We start from the raw sequence: 22594 nt of genomic DNA, 5'->3' as shown, positions 1-22594 counted from the left end.
TAAAGTGCTTCAGACAGGATTTTACACAGACATGGCCAATGACAAAAGAGGGCTTTGATATAGATCCTAGGATGAAAGGAAAAAAAAAAAAAAAAAAAAAAAAGCTGAGCTGCCAGCTAAGAATTACAAAGAGATTTGGGAGATTTGCCGAGGCAAAACAATGCACCTGCCTGGGCTGGGCTGGGCTGGGCTGGGCTGGGCTGGCCAGGGGTGGAGCATCCTGTGGCAGGGTGGCAGATGGCTCTTCTCATTGAGTTAGATCTCTCAGTATGGGGAGGGAGACCTTCCCCATCTCATTTGAAAGCAGTCCTCAGCTGTGGCAGCTGGGGTTTTAAAATGAGAAGCAGACTGGAAAGCTGGGCTAGGTGAAGGAATCCCGCTGACTGGCTGACCGCTCAGTTCTCTTGTTGCTAAAACCAGTACTCTCTCTCATGTTTGCCTGCTGTGTTCTAAAAACATGTCATAATAATTGGTATTACCCAAAGCTTATAGGCTCCTAATATATTTTTTCTTTGACTGTATGAGTGCATATGCACACATGTGTATGTGGCGGGGGGTGGGGGTGGGGGGGGAGGTAGGGAAGGTGCCTGTGTGTGCAGGAGCATGTATGCATATGCAGGTAGGACCTGTGTATGTGGGGGGGGGGGAGATGACTGCATGTGCAGGAGCATGTATGCATATGCAGGTAGGACCACTTCGAGGTGTTGTTCTTTAGATACCACCGCCTTAAGCTGGCCAACGAGGTGACTCTTCCCCTGCGTTAGATGTGAGCACACACCACCATGCCTGGGTGGCTTTTTTCTATCACTCCTGGGGCTCAAATTCAAATCCTTGTGGTCTCTATCATCCTACCCTGGCCATAGTCTTAGCTTGGTGGAAGGAGACAAGGAATCAGTCCATAGGGGCTCCATGGTGTCCCTCCAAAGGTCTTCATCATTGTCTCCCTCCCTTCCCCTCTGGGTCTCTCTGACCAACAGGCTGGGAAATCCCCTCTTCTTCCACCCCATGTCTCCCGTATTGTATCTGGCCATGAATTAACGCAAATGCAAAGAAGCTTTGGTTTCTTGGTCTCTGGCTCTACTTCCTGAGGCAAGGGTAGCAGAACGCCCAGTGCCCACAAGGGAAGCATGTGGTGTCTTCAGAAGCATCAGAGGAAAATAAGCATCGTTAATAACTCAGCACCATCTCTCTATCCCTGAGAGCACCACAGGGCCTGCACAGGAGCCATGTGGCAGGAGAAGGTTCTTGCCCTCTACCTTGTACTTTGATTGCCTTGAATCTGGCACTTGTCCCTCCTGGGCATACTGATGTGTCACTCTTGAGCCCATTTTTGGCCCTGTGTGCACTACAGGATTGGCTGTCGCTTCGAGGGTCATTGCTTACCTTCCTATCTTCCCTTCAGGCTGTGGTGAGGTGAGCTCGATGCCCACAGTGTCCTGACTGTCCTTTCCCTTTGTAGGGAGGTTTTGTGGTGATAAGGTACCTGAGCCTCTCATCTCTTCGGACAGCCGGCTCTGGGTGGAGTTCCGGAGCAGCAGCAGTATCCTGGGCAAGGGCTTCTTTGCAGTATATGAAGGTTTGTTCTTGATAAAGCAGCCGGGCAGATGGCCACTGACAAACATCTGTCCTTCTAATGCAGCCCGACTCCTCCCCAAAAATGAGCAGCTTGCGAGAGGGTCTAGCTCTTATCATGGGGTCCAAGCTGAGGACTTCACACTGCCTCTGTCACATTTGGAAGGCAAAGGCCAGGTGTGCCGAGCTCTGCCACTGCCTACATGCATACATGTGTGTCTGCTGTGAGCTCCCCTCTCAATCCAGTTGGGGTATGAAAAGCATCAGGGTATAGTCTTATAATGATGGCAGTGACCTCTGAGCACCTGTGTGAGCTCAAAGAGAGGGCTTAGCCTCTCTTGGTTCTTGCTTCATTGGTGAGAAGAAAACCTGATTTTGCCTGGAGGTCCCTTTTCACGTATGATAAGGTCCGTGAGATCACCCAGGCCTGCTTCTGTATGTTTTAACTCCCCCAACTCACAAAAGAAAGGAACTAGAAAAGTAGCAGAGGCCCCTGCTTTACCTTGAATCATCAAGAATTTGGAGACTCCAAAATTTTATTTTGTAAGAGGAAAAGGGAACACGTCTACATATGTACATGCGTGCCCATCAGTGTGTGCAAACACACACGTTCTCTGCAGCTCCGCCTTCTCCAGGCCCACCTGAGTAAGACTCTAAGGGTGTGGCCAGGCCCCCACAGTTGGAACGGTCCCCTGCATGGTTCTGGTGTACAGAGAGGGAGCTACATGGCTACAGCAAACACTACACTTTCCCAAAGCCAGCTTTGTTAGATCCAGATGAAAAACGCTGGCTCTTACAGCCACCTAGTGGCGATATGTAGCCACCTGCATTTGTTAGATGAGATCGCAGATGCTCTTTTTCCCTGTGTTCTCTCTAAAGCCATGTGTGGGGGAGACATCACCAAAGATGCAGGCCAGATCCAATCTCCCAACTACCCTGACGACTACAGACCTTCCAAGGAATGTGTGTGGAGGATCACCGTGGCAGATGGGTTTCACGTGGGACTCACCTTCCAGTCCTTTGAGGTGAGCTCTCCAGGATGCTCTCCAGACAGTGTTCTGGTATCTGCTTCTGTCACACTCTCTGCTCTGTAAAGTTGGGCTCTTACAGTGTTACAAAGATGCTGTCATGCCAGCACGCAGGAGCTGAGGCAGGAGGAAAGTGAGTTTTAGGCCAGACTGGACCACGTCCTGAGGCTTTGTCTCAACCAGAAAACAAACAGAAAGGACTGGAGGTGGGGCCTGGGGAGATGGCTCAGTCAGTGAACAGTGTTCTGGTCTTGCCCTCATGAGAGCCTGAGTTGGATCCCAAGTACCCATCTTAAAAAGCCACACATAATGGCTTACCTTGTACACCAGTTGAAAGGCAATGCAGGCAGATCCCCGAGGCTGCTGGCAGCCAGCCTCTCCTAACTAGTGTGCTTCAGGCTAATGAGAAGGGCTGTCTCAAAAAAACAAAGTAATAACTACACCTAAGGTGTATACCTCTGCCCACACTCCCCCCCAAACAGCCACCCCCCCACACACAAACACACAAACATGCACAGAGACACACATATGCACACAAACAGTGCATGTCTTTAATCCTAGCCCTTGGGAGGCAGAGGCAGGCGGATCTCTGTGAGTTCGAGGTCAGCCTGGACTACAGATCAAGTTCCAGGACAGCCAGAGCTGTTATACAGAGAAATCCTGTCTCGAAAAAAACCAAAACCAAACAAACAAACAAACAAACAAAAACAGATGCACACAGACACGCACACAGACATGCACACACACACACATGCATAGAGAGAGACACATACACAGACACATGGATACATAGACACAAAGATACACACACACACACACACACACACACACACACACACACACACACAAGAAACACGAGTTCCCACTTTTGGTTAAAAACAGGAACCTAAAAGTTTATTTCAAGCCCGTCTTCCTTGTTTCTCTTATACCCTCTTCAGCTTGGTTCGCCTTGACTTCGGCAACAGAGACAACTCGGACAAGCTGAGAATGAGCTCGGCCTGGTTAAATTTCAGAGTGATGGTTAGGGTTTTGATTCTGAGTTAAAGAAAAAACCTTGAAGCCACACCAACCAGTGTCACCACATGGCCTCTGTCTTTCTCTTTAGATTGAAAGGCATGACAGCTGTGCATATGACTACCTGGAAATCCGCGACGGTCCCACAGAGGAGAGTGCCCTTATTGGCCACTTTTGTGGCTATGAGAAGCCAGAGGCTGTGAAATCCACTGCCAATAGACTGTGGGTGAAGTTTGTGTCCGACGGCTCCATCAATAAAGCAGGCTTCGCAGCTAATTTCTTCAAGGGTATGCCTTGGCAGCTTGTTCCTGTGTGCATTCGTGGGAAGAAGTATTGCTTTCCCCAGCATAAGAATCCCAAACCCCCTAGATGAGGCCTTAGCAGCAAGCAAAACTCTTGCAAGGAGGAGGCTGGTCATTTATAACTGCTGGTTGGGCCCTGTGGGGGTTCACCACTTGGCTTCTACAAGGAAATTATTCTATTTGGGGAAATTATGTATATATTTGGAGAGAGAGGGGGAAGAGAGGGGGGAGATAGCATGTTCACAGGAATGTGGGTGTGTGTAAGTGTGTACGTGTGTGCATGCACATGTGAATGCTTGAGGCTGTCATTAGGAGGCTCTCTCAAACACTTCCTACCCTGTCCATGGAATCAGGGCCTCTTCTTTTTGCTAGCCTAGCTAGTCAGCTTACTGATGCTGGAATTATAAGCAGGCTGCCATGCACACCTGGCATTTATGTGCCTCTGAACTCAGGTCCCCACACTTAGACAACAAGCACTTTACCTACTGAACCCAGCCTTCAAGGCCTAGTGATTTTGCCAGTCAAACTACATTTAACGAAATCCTGAGTTAATAACAACACACTCAAGGCAACTTCATTAACTGAGCTCACCGTGTCCCACAGCCTGTGGAGGATACTTGCTTTACCTGATACCAGTTTGTTCCTGTGATAACCCTTCCAGTTCGGTTTGGATTATATTGGTCAGAGCTGAGGAAGGTCACTTAGGCTTGCTCTTGGGGATGAGTGGCAGATTAAAGATGCAAACCCTGTCTGGCTCCAGACCCCAGACTCTCTACAACCTTGTTTGACACTCCTTGGTGCAAGCCAGAGGAGCAAGCCAGGTCTTCCATTCCTGAGACACCGTCTCCCATCCTCCCTGCTGGTCCCCAAGATAGTGATGTGGGAGGACAGTAGGGGAACAAATCTCCTTGATGGAATCAGACCCAGATCACAGAGGCATTTCAGAATAAGAAGGGGCTTTCGTGTTTTCTCTGGAAGGGCACTCAGGACCCCCAAAGGATGCACATCATCCCTAACAAAGACACAGGAGTACTCCCTAGGTCTGGTGCACTGTGGCTGTGTGCCCAGGAGCATGCTATAAGCCCTTGGTAAAGATAGGGGTCCCTGCAGCTTCTTCTTCATGGCTCCTTTGTTATGGTACCACTTGGTGTCCAGCCACCCAAATTCACATCAGAGAGCTGTTTCTTCCCTTTTCTCCTCTCCTATGTGCCATAGCTGGGACAGAAAAAAAAAAAAAAACCCTAATTCCTTCCCTCCATCCCCATCTTCCTTGTGCCTCCTTATTACTTTATTATTGTAGCTTTTGAGAGAGGGTATTATACCATAACCCAGGCTAGCCTGTGACTCACTGGGCCTCAGCTTCCGTGTGCTCAGATAACAGATGTGAGCCGCTATCCCTAGCCTTGCCTCTTCTTAGATACCTTTCCCTGGGTTCTCCATGAAGGGCCGGCTGTCAGGAGAACTGACTTCAAGACATACAACCCTGCTAGGCAGCCTCATTCCCTTACCGACCCCAGTCTCCCTTTGCAGAACGGAAAGAAGAAAGTCTGTTGCGTTGTGAAGCTCCAATAAAATGATGGCTTGGAGACGCTTTGTAAGCTGTTGAGCCCCACGTGAGACACGGGGCTATTGTTCTTCCCTTCTGTGCCATACAGGGAAGAGCAAGAGACAGAATGAAAAGCATAACGCCCAGCTTCCTCTGACCAGCCAGGGAGGCCACAGTAGGATGCCCCAGAACACCATGTCTGGCTCGTGTGTCTTTGCCAGGGGGAAGGAACTGGAAGCACAGCCACAAAGCCTGTGGCAGAGCTGGGGTGAGCCAGAGAACCTTGGGCCTCGATGCCAGTTGGCAACAGGCTTTGCCTGGGGCCCAGCTGGCCTATCACACTGGCTGGGGTGCCAGCTGGCCTCAGCGCTGATCTCCTGGTGCCAGATGGCAGCCCCTCTAAGAGCCAATTGGCTAGGCAGCAGGCAGAGCCTTACACTTCTGTTTCTTTCAAGAGAGGATGGTGGCATTCAAGGCTTGGCTGGTCCCACACCCCTACACAAGGAGTGTGAAATCCATCTTGAATCCCTAGGCACTATCATTGCAGTGCTGAGGGACCATAGGGGGTGGAGGGTGGTGGTGGAGGCTTTCTTCAAAGCATACCTTTAAAGTCCTGTGGTTGGCCTAACTTCCCTTTCCTTACCTCTGTCTGCAATGATTTTTAAGATCTTACCTGGGTTTCACTATTGAGCTGCCGACTGGCTCCTTCTTTTCCTGTGTACCTAGAGGACGGAGAGAAGCCAAAACTCCAGCTGTACCCAGCTAAGCTCTGGTTCTAGCAGATTCTGCCTGAACACTCCCAGGTCTCCTTAGAAGATGTGCCCTGTGTGGAGTGACCATGAGCCAGTGGGCTTGGTGCAGGTGGCCCCGTGGAGGCCACGGAGCTCACCAGACCCTGGCAAGAATGGTGCCCTCTTGCCTGGCACTTACTCACTCTGGCACAGTGCTGAGGACAGTAACACAGCCCACTGCCCTTGCAGCTTTTCTCCATCACCTTGGCTAACAGATTATCCTTTTGTCTCTATGTGAATGCTGTTTTCTTTGTTTTAAGTCCATTCCACCAGCTTCTCACCTCTCACTTGGCAACAACTATGCTAAGAAATCGTGATTCCCGCCCCCCCCCCTTTCTTGCCTCTGTGCCCTGCCCACAACCACCACATCTCTTGGCATCAGGCCTCCCCTCCCCTCCCCTTAGGTCTTTATTTGTCTTTGTCCTTTATCATGGGATCTTTTCTGAGTTTCCTCTGCTCTCTGGTCAGTTTCTGGAACCTGCTGCGTCCCTCCCATCATTCTATTCTTTCTTCACTGGCCCATCCTGAATCCCTTCCCTCCGTCTGCCCTGCCCTTCTCCTCGTGCGTGGGCCCAGGCTGCTTTCTCCTTCTACTCCCCTCACTGCCGTCTTTACAATTGCTAGCCCCGCAGAAGCTGCTGCAGAGCTGTTTGAAATGGCCACCCTGCACACTGACGATGTGCCAGTCCCTCACGGGCATCATTTTCAATCACCACAGGAGCCAAGGCTACTCTTGTCATTTTCAAGGTAGAGGAAGGCTCAGAGAAGCTAATGTCCATGTGATTGGGTCGTGTCAGTTGGTCCAGTCGGGCCCAGCTCAGCTGGAAGCCCAGACTCTTTCTACCGCCCCGTGTTATCCTTTTTATTTCCTTCTTTCCGAAATTCCTGGCAGATATCTAAGAAAGTGCTTTGCATATTTCAACACGATAAGTAAATAGTTACTTGAACATTGTTTCAACATGCTTCATACTACATTTATTAGCGGCCGTGGACAACCTCACCTCACCTCAACCTCCCTGCCTACAGTATCTCTTGGCACCCAAAGACCAATTCATTTCAGTCATTGTTGGGCCAAAGAACACCCAATCCTCAGAGTTACTCTGTGTGCTATCCACTGAGTGAAACACTGGGACACTGACAAGCTCTCTTCTCACTGGGAAGGGACAATCAGGCTGATAAGGACAAGCAAGGAAGATGGGCAAAGGGCAGGTCCATTTGAGTTGGAAGAAGAGGAAAAACTAGTAGACAGAGGATTGCACTTTGCAGGTAGTTTGCTGGTAGTTTGAGTCAGACAACTCAAGAAAATCTCTGAGAAATAGTAGGCAAGGTTCTGAGAGGCCATGTTTCAAGGATATTATTAAAGGTTCCTGCCATGGTGGTGAGACTGGGTATCTAACTTGTCAGGCTGTTCCCAGCTGTTAGCCATTCAGACTTCTTGTGCAATTGATTCTTTCAAGAAGTTGGCCAACAACTTCATGCTTTCTCTGCCCCTACTCTCCTTGGTGCCATGGATCTGCACTCCCCTTCATGCCCCACCCACTTTGCATTTTAAATGATGTTGAGTGGTCCCTTCATTAGCCTTTCTGGCACAGTCAGAGCACACCCAGCGTTCTGTCTCTCTCGAGGTTAGATACACCATAGCCTGGCAACTAAACAATTTCTTCTTTATTTCTAAAAGTCCTCTTGGAGATGGCCAAGGCTAAGAGTTTTCTTTACTTTGGTGGAATGTGAGCTAACATCTCCTGGGGGGATTCCCCAGCGACTCCTGTGTCCTGTCTACAGTCAGAGCCCAACCATCCTGCTCAGTGTTGTTTAATGCCTTGAGCACACGGCTTGTGCTGAACCCCTCAGGCTACCCACCCCAACCCTCCTTTCTGCCTACCCAACAGTTTCTCCCAGGAGCAGTGGCTAACCCGAGAGCCCATGTTTTCTGTAACTTTATAAGAATGTCTATAAAAATGCTGTGGAGCCGGCTTCTAGTTCTGTCTAGGATACTTGTACCTCTCTATCTAGAAATGTATTGTCCATTACAATCCCTTACCTAATGTCTCTTAAAAGTTCTCTTTTTTTCAGATTTATTGTATTATTATGTATACAGTGCTCTGCCTGCATGTACACTTGCAGGCCAGAGGAGGGCGTCAGATCACATTATAGATGGTTGTGAGCCACCATGTGGTTGTTGGGAATTGAACTCATGACCTCTGAAAGAGCAGTCAGTGCTCCTAACCGCCGAGCCATCTCTCCAGCCCTCTAAAAAAATTTTTAACTAGACTCTCCTGTTTATGTGATCAGGATCCCACCTTTGCCTGTAGTTGCACATGACTGTTAAGTGTAGACACGGGAGCTCTTAGGAGGTAGCCCTGGGAGTAGCTCTTGTCCCAGAGCCATGTACCTAGGACATGGAAGGGAGGAAATGGACTGTGCATAGTGGTGACAATTTAGCCCTGTCACTTTCTCTCCCCACAGAGGTGGATGAGTGCTCCTGGCCAGACCATGGCGGGTGTGAGCAACGCTGTGTAAACACACTCGGCAGCTACACATGTGCCTGTGACCCTGGCTACGAGCTGGCTTCTGACAAGAAGACATGTGAAGGTTGGTGTTGGACCTGTCTAGTTGAAATGACAGGGAATGAGAGACAAGTTTTAGGAGAAGTGGGGACAGAGATGGGCAGTCAGCTGACTGTGAAATAAGTGTATAGAAAAAGTCACCTACTTTTCTGAAGTAGAAACAAGTGGGGACAGTCGCAAATATAACATGTTCTAGCCACCCTTGACACTATGGCACAGAGGATGCAGATTGTTGCCTACTGTGATTGTGTAAGATTCATGTGGTCAGTATGGCAAAATCTCAAGGAACTGTGAGCACTCTGGCATGACTCAGTTGATGAGCTCTCGTCTGCCTCTTTCCCATGTGGCCTGGGTTCAGCCCACCTACCCATCTACATGAACCCGCTTGCTCCTACAAGACAGGTGCAGTGAGTAGCTTGATGCAGGTACCTCTCATTCTCCTTTGGTCCAAGAGCCCTGGAGACCACCAACTGTGCTACCGTGTGACAGCTCAAATGTGACATCATCACTTTAAAAACAGTAGGCATGTCCCCACCTTGTTCCTGTAAAGCCTCAGCGGAAACCATTCACTGTCTCACTCCTTCATGGTTACTAAAGAACAGCAGCAGGTCTTCCCGATGCTTGGGGGGAAATGGCGGTCGCTTGGAACCAAAGACAGATGGCTCTAAAGTCTGTTTCCCTCCATGCAGTGGCCTGTGGTGGATTTCTTACCAAGCTAAATGGCACCATCACCAGCCCTGGCTGGCCGAAGGAGTACCCCACAAACAAGAACTGTGTCTGGCAGGTGGTGGCCCCCACACAGTACCGCATCTCCCTGCAGTTCGAAGCATTTGAGCTGGAAGGCAATGACGTAAGTCTCTGCCCTATCACTCATGGGGTGGTGGCTGGGTTGAGAAGTGACACAGCGAGGACCTGCTCTTCAGGTGTGAAGGTGGCCTGGGCGCACTTCTGTGGAGACCTGTGGGGGTGGGGTAGACTAGGCAGAAATGGGGACTGGGGAGAAGGGGGGCATGTGTCACTGAGTCACTTTAGCTGCATGTCCTTTTCACTGAGTGCAAGGAAGATGGAGCCAAGAGTGAAGGATGCAGGCGTTGTGGGTAGCGTAGTCAGGGCAGATCTAAACTCCAAGGCGAGGATCTGGGAACTAGCATCCAGCCAAAGGGGAAAAAAGGCGCTGAGGGCTAGCAGCCATCAAGGATACTAGAAATAGCCCGTTCCTTTCTCTTGGAAGTGGCTATGGATAATGACATCAGAATGGTGACAGTAACACCCCATGTCTGTACCTGGGTTTAGTATAAGCCCCTGAGGATACGTAGGCTTCTCCATGTACCCCTGCCACAGCCCGGCTTAGGCGGTCACTTTATCAACAGCCACAGCCAGCTCTTACCCACTCCATCACCCCTTTAGGGCACTAAGAGAGGCTTCCATGCCAACACCCCAATGCAGGAGGCTCAAGAGATGACTCATCAGTCAAGAAGGTATACTTCTCTTACAGACGACCCAGGTGCCATTCCAAGCACCTCTGTTAGTGGGCTTACAACTGCTCTGATCTCCATGGCCACCTGCGCTCACATGCACAAATCCATACACATACATGCAACTAACACGTCTTTAAAAGAGAGAGAGGGGAAAAAAAAACAGTGCCTGGAAGGTTCTGGAGCCCATCAAGGTTAGCCTCAAAATGAGTATTTCACAGAAAGAAAAATAATAGCCATTTGAAAGTGACTGACCAGACATTCAGTATTTAAGTTGTTTTCAAAGAAAATTCTGGGCCACCTGAGGTACTGTGGAATCTAGTTCTAGCTCTCTCACTGCTGAGCCAAGTGACATGAGACAAATGTCTTTCACCTTCTGAGCATTAGTACGTCTGCACGAGACTATCATGGAGATGGGCTGCTTGAAGGCATTCCCTCCCTTGCTGTCCCCTCTTCTGCCATCTCCTAACAGCAGGGGCCCATTGCTGAAGCCTGTGCCTTGTGATAGCCCAAGTAGAAGCAAATAGGGATCCTGCATTCTGCTGCCAGGCCTCACAGTACCTCACAGAGCCTTGGCTGGAAAGCCAAAGTCGTCATCACCCGCTGGTGCTCACCAGCATAGTGACAATCCAGAGGACTCAGTCCAAGACTTGCTGAGCCCAGTTACCCACAGGGAAGAGTATAGTTCTAGGGTGAGGATGCTGATGAGTGTTGGTGGGAGGACTTAGGATGGGAGGAGGGGGAGGAGAGCACTGTACTGGAATGTGGCAGTCAGTTTGCACTCTTACTGCTCTGGATGGAGTCTTAGCTGTCCCCGTGAAATAAAAGAGTGAAGCTACAAAGAATTCTAGGACACCACAACTATGGTGGCAAGAGGTTACAGAGGGAGGGGTGACATCAATGCCCCTGAGGACACATATGTGGAGAAACTGAGGGGCAGCACACTGCCCTGGTCCATGTTCCCTCACAGGTCTGTAAGTATGACTTCGTAGAGGTGCGCAGTGGCCTCTCCCCCGACGCTAAGCTTCATGGCAAGTTCTGTGGCTCCGAGACCCCCGAGGTCATCACGTCGCAGAGCAACAACATGCGCGTGGAGTTCAAGTCTGACAACACGGTCTCCAAGCGGGGCTTCCGGGCTCACTTCTTCTCAGGCAGGTGGGGCGGGCCTGCAGAGGCCCGAAGGCTCCTGGACCCTGGGTTCCTGCAGCCTCCTCTATGCCTTCTCCAACTTCTTCTTCCTCTTTCACCCTGAAGTTTTTTTTTTTTTTTTTTTTTTTTTTTTTTAATACTAGTGGCCCAGTTCATCTGCTGGGGATACCTCAACAAGTTGTCACACACCAAGTGTGGTTGAAACAAAGGATTTTACTCTCTTAAGTTCTATGAGCCAGAAATCAGAATCCAAAGACACCACAGAGCATGTTGGTCCTGTTGGTCACATCCCGCTGGCGTATGAACTGCTCAACGGGGTGTTTGGGTCACTAAGGGCTCAGTGTCAAAGCAGCCCATAATGTGTTGGTTTTGCAGGTGCTCAGAGTTCTGGCTCTTGGATCAGGTGGTCTCTCACTGAGCAAGTTCTGTTTCGTGTCATGGGCACAATACAGACCTGAGCTCAGGGGCTGCCCGGATGGCATCTGGCATTGCATAAGCTTCACCCTGGCTGCAGAGGCCAGAAAGACATCTTCCTCCTGCTAAGCCTCGTCTTAGGTCAGGCTTGACAAGGGTTGGCATTTATGGAGAGGGGGCTTGAAGCAGCAGGTAAAGCTCTCTGCCTGATGCATGTGATCTGGGACAGATCTGAAGGACTGAGGAAGCAATGGTATGGCTAGAAAGGAAGTGATCAAGGTTTGGAGATGAGGGGATGTCACGAGGTTAGATTTGGGGGGGGAGTGTGTATGTGGGGGGGGGTTCTTCAGTGTTCACAAGGATTGAGATAAGACCAGAGTGGCAGGGACCATTGCCATCTGGGGAGGCCACAGGTGGGCCAGGTCATGTAGGCTTGGCCATAATGGGCCATGAATGCTGGCTGAAGAATGGGATCCAATGGGACAGGATGCACAGCTCTCTGTAGGGTCTGAGCAGGGAGGCCTACGAATGCCATGCTATCAAACCAGGCCATGCAAAACGGAGCTGAGAGGATCAGAAATCTCCTCAGAGGAGGGTCTGCAAGGTCCTAATGTCGGGGTACAGCTTCATGTTTACACACAGAACCCAGGGACAGAGAAGCTAGATCTGGGGAGCAGGGGGAGACCCACGACTGTCAGCAAGAGGACTTCGGAAGAGAGGAGGGAGAGGAGAGGCCTGTACTGGGCTGCAGCAGTTAGTTTGCATCTAAGAGCTCTGGATGGGGTCTTGGTTGTCCCCATGAAATACAAGGATGAAGCTACAATGTGAACTGTTGTAGGTCACCACGGCTATAGTGGCAATAGAGTACTGAGGGAAGGATGACACCAAGCATCCCCGAGACTTGTATATACTGAGTGGGGTGGAAGTAGAACCTCATTTACTGCAGAGAACGGTGGCCACAGCAGTTAGAACCTCAGGAATCACAGGATAAGAGCCAACACTGGAAGTCACGTGTCATCATAATTATAACAACCAACACTTGCTGGGGGCCAGACACTCTTCCAAGGGCTTTCCTGGCTCCCATTCATTTTCCCCTCCAGCATCCCAAGGAGGCCTGAGACACAGCCTCAAGCACTCACCATGTGGCTCCTGGCCCATGCAATTACCCCTCCACATGCAGGGGACAGTGTGTGTCCAGACCTTCCAGTCACAAAATGCTTCCTGCTGAATGACTGGGAATCCAAGCTGCCTCACCCTGTTTCTGTGCATGTAAACTGGGGGTACATCTATGCTCCTCTAAGCTTGAGAGGGAGTTAACTTAGATAACAGTAACATACAGGAGGTGCCAGGGACCTATTCTGTGGTAAATACTCAGTATATGCTGGTCGTTTTCATTGTTGCCACTGTTGCTGTTCATGTGAGCCCGTCCTTCTGGGAGCGCCTTAGTTTGGGTGGGAGGCAGGACAAGAACAGGTGACAGTGCTTTAGGAGCACAGAGAACCCCAAAGAGACCAATGGATGCCCATCACAAACAAAGATGCTCCCTCCATGACTGCCACCCCTTTAAGGGATTATGATCTGGGAGGCTCCTTGGAGGAAGCCACTGTTGAGCAGGTGTTCTGAGCCACAGGGACAGTGGCGAGCTGGCAGCCCTTCTCAGGAGAGTCCATTGTTCTCAGCAGACAAGGACGAGTGTGCTAAAGACAATGGTGGCTGCCAGCAGGAGTGTGTCAACACGTTTGGGAGCTACCTGTGCAGATGCAGGAACGGGTACCGGCTCCATGAGAATGGACACGGCTGCAAAGAAGGTGAGGCTGCTGCAGCCTCTGGGCGGGCACTGTCTGGGTGCATCTTCTTGGTGTGTGAGTGGGTGGCGGAGGGGCGGGTGGGAGTCAGCCTGGGGAGGGATGGGCAGGAGTCAGCCTGGGAGCCACTGGGCGGGCACTGTCTGGGTGCACCTTCTTGATGTGTGAGTGGGTGGCGGAGGGGTGGGTGGGAGTCAGCCTGGGGAGCTGCTGGGCGGGCACTGTCTGGGTGCACCTTCTCGATGTGTGAGTGGATGGCTGAGGGACGGGTGGGAATCAGCCTGGGGAGCCGCCATCTGCATAATGCCATCAGATCTCTGTCTGAATCTTCATCTCAGTGGCCCTCCAGCAGGACACCACTCTGGTGGCCCTCCCAGGGGACAGCCAGTCTCTTCAGGAGGTCCCAAATGAGTGCCTATCGTAGACTAGTTAATCTAATACGCTCCAGAATCAATACACCTAGATCTAAACCATGGCTCTGCCAATTACCAGCTGTGCAAACTGCAGCCAGCTAATTAAATAATCTGAGCCTTGGGTTCTTCTTCTGTGACAAATAAAGTAAGCATGATTCTTCCCTAAGGATTCTGCAAGGATGTGTTTGAGACAGTCTTGCACATACTGTGTATTCTAGGTGTCAGCAAGCACTAGGCCAATGTCCTTGTCATAACAAGGCCATTCAGGACTGAGAGTGAAATAGGAGCTTTGCTCACTTCCTTCTTCATTCTCCAGTGAGACCCTTCAGAGTCAGACAGCTTTGCAAGTCCAGCCTTAGTGGACAAATTCTGCTCTTAGCTCTCACCTTGCCCAGTGAAGGAGAATTGTTTGTCTGTGATGAACACAGCTTCAGGCCTTGCCCAGCCCTGGGTCCAGTAGCAGAGTTGGGGGAAGATGTGAAGACCACCTGCCTCCTTCTGTTTTCTTATTTGGGGATGTGAGAAACTAAGTGAGAGGGTACATGCAACCCACCTAGCACAGAGGAAGACAAATTCAAAATACTAGTCACCAAGCAAGCCCTGGCACCATGCCTGACTAATAACACGTGACCTGGACCAAGCAGGTGTCCCATGGATGGACTGATGGAGGAAAGGCACGGTGCTCTCATAGGGATCTCTATTAACTAACATTTACCATGGGTGGCACTCTCTGGACCTTCTACTTGTGACATTAACCCATGTGCATGAGCCTGGCACCCCTTTTACACTTGAGGACTTGAGAGGTCTTAATACCATAAGCTGTGGAACCAGTACTCTCACTGAACACCACCGACCCCAGTATCTAAGCTCTAACCAGGTGCTGATGTTACCATGTTCCTATGCCAACCTCTGTGGGAACAGTCATAACAGAAACCTCTCTCCTCCTGGGCCAGTTCAAACAAAGCCAACACCGGTCACACCAGATCCAAGCTGGCTGCCCAAACATTGGACATTGACCTTGAGCCCCCCCCCCCATGATGCTGCCCCCAGTTGAATGATCCCTCTGTGTGTGTGTGTCCCTTTCTGACCTCCAGCTGGCTGTGCGTACAAGATCAGCAGTGCAGAGGGGACTCTGATGAGCCCAAATTGGCCTGACAAATACCCCAGTCGGAAGGAATGTACCTGGAACATTTCGTCAACCGCAGGCCACAGGGTGAAAATTGTGAGTTCCCTCATTGGTTTGTTAAGAGCATAAACTTTGGCGTTAGGCAGGCATGGGTTCAGATCCCTGCTCTGTGTCCAGCATGGAGCATGTCCAGGTCTCAGTTTTGCTGTTGGGAAACGACACGATGCTGTGACTCTTGTAGTGGGGTGGGGGGGGGGGGGGGTGGGGGGAGGGGAGGAGGCTGCTGGGCAGATGAAGGGAGCATGCGCAGAGCTCTGTAACACCAGCGCCAGAAAGGTAGCAGCCACCACGCAGGTCTGCAGTGCTGTGTGAGATCAGTTGTGTCCAGAGCTGATTTCTTACAGAACATTAATTTCAGTCTTCAAGAAGAAAATAAGCCCAAAACACTTAATTTACACAGAAGGTTGAGAGGGAAGGTCACAAGTCCTCAGGTGCCCCATTCCCACTCTAGAAATTTGTGGATCTCTTCAGAAGTTTCCCACACTTTTTTAATTACCCAAATCACATAGAATAAATACAATTATTCATACTCTTCTGCAATCTACATCTTTTTCAATTAACAATAGGACCAGTTAAAAAAGCAACAATTACCTTGCAAATCATTTAAAGTCTCATCTGTGTATCTGATGGGTTGTCTTGCAAAAACAAACAACGAAAACACCAAAAAAAACTGAGTCTGTTCTCTGGCTCCTATGTCTTAGCTCCCTACCCCTGACCCACAGTGTTTGGAGTTTGAAGCAACTGGCAGTTAGAGAACCTGTTACACACACACACACACTCTCTCTCTCTCTCTCTCTCTCTCTCTCTCTCTCTCTCTCTCTCTCTCTCTCTCTCTCTTTCTCACACACACACACACATACACATATATATTGGAACACACACACATACACACATACATTGGAACACACACACTCACTTAAACACATACATTGGAACACACACACACATACACACACATACACTCTCTCTCACATACACATATATATTGGAACATGCATACATACACACATACATTGGAACACACACATACATTGGAACACACACACACATACACACACATACACTCTCTCTCACAAACACATATATATTGGAACACACATACATACACACATACATTAGAACACACACACTCACATACACACATACATTGGAACACACACACTCACATACACACATACATTGGAACACACACACACATTCACATGCACACATACATTGGAACACACACACACACACACACACACACACACACACACCCCAGACTGTTGAGATGAGCAGATGGACCTTATGAATGGCACACTAAAAATGCATGGAGGGGAGAAGAGAACAGAAAGAGCAGGGTGATTTGTAGATGCTAGTGCCAGGGTGTTTTTTGCTGTACAAGGATAGATTAATGGGCTCCCAAGGCATCATGGGTACAGAAGGGATGCCAGACCATGGGGCATGCTCCTCAGGCACCTCCTGTACATGACATGTACTGCCTACATAGAAACTATCTTCTTCTGCCCTAGGTCCCTCAGAACAGTGTGGAATCTGGGTAAGGGTGACTTAGGGAGTACCCCTGAAAGGCCAGCTTTGCCCTACACTGCCATCTGCAGTAAAGCTGTACTTTTGTTTGGCAATATCCTTTCCTGATGATCACAGAGAACAGTGTGTCCTGGGCGTGGGACCTCCCAACCTGCACAGTGAGAAGCCTCTATCTGAGGTGTCTGCACACAAGCTTCAGTCGGAGAAAGACATTTTCTTTGAAAATGTTTGATGGGTATATTGACTGAATTCTGCCTTTTGTTACTAAAGGAGTGTGATTACCCCAACACACACACACACACACACACACACACACACACACACACACACACCACTAGTGTCCCCCTTCCTGATCTATGCTTTTGGTCCAAACCTTCACCTAACACTCCCTGCTCACCATGACATCACAGGCAGCTCATTAGCCACTCAGTTATCTCCCAAGCACCCAGTGAGCTGTATATGGCCTGAAACTGTCCAGCTCCCCAGGCCAGCAACCAGGGACAGTCTTTGATGGAGGGACAGGAAGAAAGGCAGGATCTGGTTATGGTTAATAGGGTGTCCTGGAAAAGGTCGGCTCTGGGGCATGTTCCCCTCTCACTCCAGATGAATAGATTGAAGCAAACCAATTAGCATCTTTATGACTCAGTTTCTCCTTCTGCTCACTTGGGATATTAATAGCTCTCCATAACTTCATTAGAATTTCAGTGAGAAAATTCCCGTAATTTATCGGAAAGGAAATAATACCCAACAAATGTCAGCAGCTTTGAGAATGATGGCAGGATGGCGTGGCCCTGCTCAAAGCCAGTAGAATTTCAAATGTGCAGTTGTGGGCGCAGGCTAAGAGCAGCATCTCTGAAGCCACAGGTCCCAGGTTACCTGTCACAGGCCTTGCCATCTGGTATCTTCTTGCAGGAATTGTGCAAGGACTGGATGAGGGGACGTTTGTAAAGCTTATAACACATCTGCCAGCGTGGGTGAGCCCTCAGTCCTAGCTGGCTCCCAGCATTAGAGGAACGGTGGGGAAGAGCGGATCTAGGCAGTTGGGAGCCTGGCTCTGGGACTGGTCGTTGTATCACTATGGCAATGGGGGGCACTCCTGCAAAGCTGGTAGACAGATACCGCCGGCCTTGTGCGCCCCTCCCCACCCCTTCTCAATCCCTCATCCTTGCCTTGACTTCTGCTCTCCCATCCCCAGACATTCAGTGAATTTGAGATTGAACGGCATCAGGAATGTGCCTACGACCACCTGGAACTGTACGACGGGACGGACGGTTTGGCCCCCATCCTCGGCCGCTTCTGTGGCAGCAAGAAGCCGGATGCCGTGGTGGCTACGGGCAGCAGCTTGTTTCTCAGGTTTTACTCGGATGCCTCGGTGCAGAGAAAAGGCTTCCAGGCTGTGCACAGCACAGGTGCGGGGCTGCCGGCCTCACAGGCTGGTGAAGGACCGCCTTCTGTCTGTCTGCCAGGACAGGGTTCGGGGAGAAATGCGCTCAGGCATCCCTGTTAGAGCGGGGCAACTGAAGCACCCGCAGCTGCCACAGGCTGATGGGCTGACTCTCCTTCGATGTTTTTAATCGACAAACTCAGATGTGGGCAATGCTTTGTCGGGGCTGTGTCTCCACGTCCCGCCCCCATCTTCCTCTTTTCCTCCTCCAGTTCCTCCCCTTAAAAATGTGTTTGTTATTTTGCTGGCCTGGGAAGTGCAAAGGTTTGAGAACTGAATGGTGGAAAGCAGTCCTTTTACTCTCAAGGGGCCACTTCTGGAAAACGCTGCCTTAGCTTGTCGTTTTTTAGTTCGTGGCGCTCCAAACGTCAGGAGCTCTGCTGGGTCCTTTGGAAGGAAATGTTAAATATCCACACTGTTAAATATAAGAAGACCAATAAGGAAATGGACTCTGCTCTGCCATCTTAGTCAGCCCTGTGGAGGAATGTAGGCCCTTTGATCCTGGCATTTAATTGTGGGAGAGCCAGGGGCTGCCCAAGAACCTGCTGGCTTTTGTCTGTGGCACTGAGTAGGAGGTCGCGATCGATGGTGGGGCACTGCTGTTCTTTTTAAAAGCTCCTTTCCCACTGTGGCTCTTTTATAGCCCCTCTTTCCCCAGCCTCACCCCACCCCTTTAAATCAGAGCCAGAAAACAAGGCTCGGAGCAAACAGAAATACAGTCCCCGTGCCTAAGCAGTCTAGCCTTCCCTGCTTAGGCAGATGCCCCACATTTCATGAGACCCTCTCTAACCTCTGAAGGATCTATGCTTCCCCAACAAGAGTTTAAGGCCACTGATAGTGACTTCACCTTCTTGTCCCTGTGCATGGAGCAGAATATGGGTGCTCTGGGTAAGAAAGATGGCTCAGTGGTTAAAAGCACTAGCTGCCCTTGCAGGACCCACGTGGTAGCTTACAACTGCCTGTAACTCCAGTTTCAGGGGCCTCTCAGACCCTTTTCTGGCTGCCAGACACTGCGAATACATAGTGCACACACACATGCAGACAAAACACCCAGACACACGGAATAAAGTAAGATAAAATATAGCCACTCAGGGTGGGTTAAGGTGTCTGTGGGGAGTTGGGGCTTACTTGGAAAACATTTGCAGAACTGAATAGAAGGACTATTTATAGCGGGGGCTTGCAGAGTGTGGAGACACCTCAGAGGACAGGACGGGGTTTGAGAGCCACAAGGCCGTATGGAAGAATGGAAGGTGTGGAGGTGGGGTGGGGGTGGGGATGGAGGTGAGGGTGGGGTCGGGGTGGTTCTGCATGCAAGGTGCCTAGCCTCCCTCTGACCTGTGAGTGTTGCCAACGCTTGAATCCAGTTATAGAGCATCAGGTCACTGGGGAGGTGGGGTGGTGGTGCTGCCGCAGGTGGGGGAGGAGGCATTCTGCCCTCTCTGTGTTCATTGTATGTCTCATGAGTTGAAAGGCAGGTCAGGCATGAGGTAACTGTAGCCAGTGTAAAGACAGGAGTAAAGACTCAGAGTTGGGCAGGGCTGGGCCCACCCTGATGGATATTAAGAACTAAAATCATCCACAGTCCCCACCCCACCGCTATACCTCACTCCCACCTCCCTACTCCACCTGCACCTCCCCACACTACCATCCCTCTGCCCTTCACCCCCCCCCCCCCCCCCCCCCCAATCCCCCCCCCCCCCCCCCCCCCCCCCCCCCCCCCCATTTAGCAGTCCTTTCCAGTAGAGAGGGAGGTTTCTGTGCTGCCAGGCTCAGCAGCAGTTCTGATATGCTTTTATTGCCCTCTGCTGGCCAACACTACAAATTACAATATGCCCTGGAGCCGGTGGGAGCAGGATCTTCTTCCTAGGTTGGGAGTAGTTAGATCAGTCACATCCCTGCAAACAGGCGATCCACTCCTTGGCTCCTTTTCTCCCTTAGTGGGGAGAGAGGGCAGCAACTAGTCTTTTTTAAGCCCCGTTCTTGGGGAATGTCAGGGCCAGTGGGTGCCGGTAAGCTGTTCTCTCTCTGCCGCAGAGTGCGGGGGCAGGCTGAAAGCTGAAGTGCAGACCAAAGAGCTCTACTCTCACGCCCAGTTTGGGGACAACAACTACCCAAGCCAGGCCCGCTGTGACTGGGTGCTGGTGGCAGAGGATGGCTATGGTGTGGAGCTGATATTCCGGACCTTTGAAGTCGAGGAGGAGGCCGACTGTGGCTATGACTACATGGAGGCCTATGACGGCTACGACAGCTCGGCACCGAGGCTTGGCCGCTTCTGTGGCTCAGGGGTGAGTGTGAGGGATAGCCAGGCAACCTCCTGATGCGTGGGGAATCACATCTGAGCTGGGGTCCTAGCTAGTGCTGCCACTAAGAGCCAGGAGAGGAAAGGAGACTCCCCAGAGACAGGTTGGGAGGAGCCAGGGGCCTTCCAGTTACAGGAAGGACATTATCAGCAGTGGAAGAGCACTTCATCCTTTCGCACTTTGCCCCTGTTTTTGAAGAGAGTCTTCTCCCTAATTTTTATTTGGCCTCTGGGCTTTATTAATTCATTATGTATACAAACATACATATTTACAATTCCTTTTTTTCAAGACAGGGTTGTTTTTCTGTGTCACCCAGGCTGTGCTGGAACTCTGTAGACCAGGCTGGCCTTGAGCTCACAGAGATCCGCCTTTCTCTGCCTCGCCAAGTGCTGGGATTACAGGTGTGCGCCAACACCACGTGGTGTATTCACAGTTCTTATGCTAAGAAAAACCAAATGTCTTTGAAGATTACAAATCATTCTTGGTATAATCACAATGTTTATATTCAAGGTCACTCTTTTTCTTTTTCTTTCTTTGTCCCCCCCCCCCCCTTGGTACACCTCCTGGACTCACTGTATCCCCAGTACCTGAGTCAGGGTGGACGGATAGTCTATGCATAGAAGACTGTACAGTGACTGTATAGGAACCAGTGAGCCCAGTGTCCTGGCCACTCCCCAGCCACAGCACACTGTACACCATCTGCCATGGGCTTCGACCACAGTCTTTGCTGATTGCTCACGCCTCTGTTATTGCCTGGGCTTGTGCAAATCACTTTGCACTACTGATCCTGGTGCAAAACAGACATTTAGCCTAGAGTTCATGTCTCTTCTTGTCCTCCCCAAAGAAAGAACAACCAAATGAGAGCTCCCGATGTCTCTGATAAATTTTCTGAAACCAAGGAGTCCATGGGGAGAAGCCCCTTGGAGTTCATCATTACTGGTAAGCTGCGTTTTGGCATCCCTAGGATCCATCAGGCAGTGGCCTTGGCATCTGGCTCCCACCTTGCAGACCACCTGGCAGAAGCCTCCAGACAAGAGTAACAGCTCTGCCCACTTGTTGGCCAGGACAGGACATAGGCCTGAATGATGGTCTACATTCATATCACACTACAAATCACAGAGCCCCAAGTGTGAATCCTGCTGACCTATGTGAACTTGGCTCTTAGCTTTCGTATGTGTAAAATGGAGCAAGTACCTGTCTTATGACAAGCTTGTGAAGTTTTCACTAGAGGAGGTCTGAGTGTGGTCACCACAGTGCCTGGCCTGCCTGGGTCCTAATGGCTGCTATATGTGTCATGTGCATAGGTTCAACCTGGTAAAAGCAGGGCCCGGGGAGTCTTCCTTTGAGAAGGAGCCTGTTGAGATGTCTGTCAGAGTTTCTGGTGACCTCACGGAAGCCATGGCCATCCTTAGGCACCTCCTCAGTACATCCTCCTTTAAATCCCAACAGTAACCGACAAACCTAAAATCTAGCTTTCCTCGTTCTTTCCCTCAGCCATTAGAGGAAATCTACTCTGCAGGAGATTCGCTGATGATTCGATTCTACACAGATGACACCATCAACAAGAAAGGCTTCCACGCACGATACACCAGCACCAAGTTCCAGGATGCCTTGCACATGAGGAAATAGCACCACGGTTCTGGAAAGACAGAAACTAGAATGTTTTAAACACTTACGAATGAGCAGTCTCCAGTGTACAGCATTTTTCTCCACAATGAAAGCTCAAACTACATTCTTGAAATTATCTATCTGGCTGAACATACATACCAACAGGAGGGGAAAGGGTGTCCTGTTGGTTCTGGCTGCAGCAGTATCAATCGCAGCTTCTAAAGGAGGTCAAGGTTTGAAGTTAGTGCAGACAAGCTGTGCTCTTTCACACTTGTTCTCCAACCTTTGCTCCTATGGGACAAAAGGCTGCCTCATTCTCAACTCTGGACTGGCTTCCATAGGTAACCGGCAGCATGAGCTTATCCTGGTGACATGGCTTCCTTCCGTCAGCACTGGGCATTGAGGATAAAAGCTTGGCAATGTCTAAGTTGTTACTCACAGGTGTGGTTGGAA

At 50.3% G+C, this 22594-nt stretch overlaps 1 protein-coding gene across 1 annotated transcript in view; it reads left to right on the top strand.

Moving 5' to 3' along the window:
* Tll2 (tolloid like 2) overlaps positions 1–22202 on the top strand; it is a 109335-nt gene extending 87133 nt beyond the window's left edge. The window contains exons 11-21 of the mRNA XM_051146539.1: positions 1460–1576; positions 2452–2597; positions 3706–3901; positions 8720–8845; positions 9510–9670; positions 11266–11446; positions 13541–13666; positions 15171–15298; positions 17985–18198; positions 20268–20518; positions 22028–22202. Of these exons, the coding sequence (XP_051002496.1) occupies positions 1460–1576; positions 2452–2597; positions 3706–3901; positions 8720–8845; positions 9510–9670; positions 11266–11446; positions 13541–13666; positions 15171–15298; positions 17985–18198; positions 20268–20518; positions 22028–22162 (1781 nt within the window). The 3' untranslated portion in view covers positions 22163–22202. The remainder of the gene's footprint in view (positions 1–1459; positions 1577–2451; positions 2598–3705; positions 3902–8719; positions 8846–9509; positions 9671–11265; positions 11447–13540; positions 13667–15170; positions 15299–17984; positions 18199–20267; positions 20519–22027) is intronic.
* The last annotated feature ends 392 nt before the right edge of the window (positions 22203–22594 follow it).

The sequence above is a fragment of the Acomys russatus genome, chromosome 5 (assembly GCF_903995435.1).
Source record: "Acomys russatus chromosome 5, mAcoRus1.1, whole genome shotgun sequence".
NCBI lineage: Eukaryota > Metazoa > Chordata > Mammalia > Rodentia > Muridae > Acomys > Acomys russatus.
Note: the sequence above shows the minus strand (reverse complement) of the source record. Positions and strands in the feature narration are given on the sequence as shown.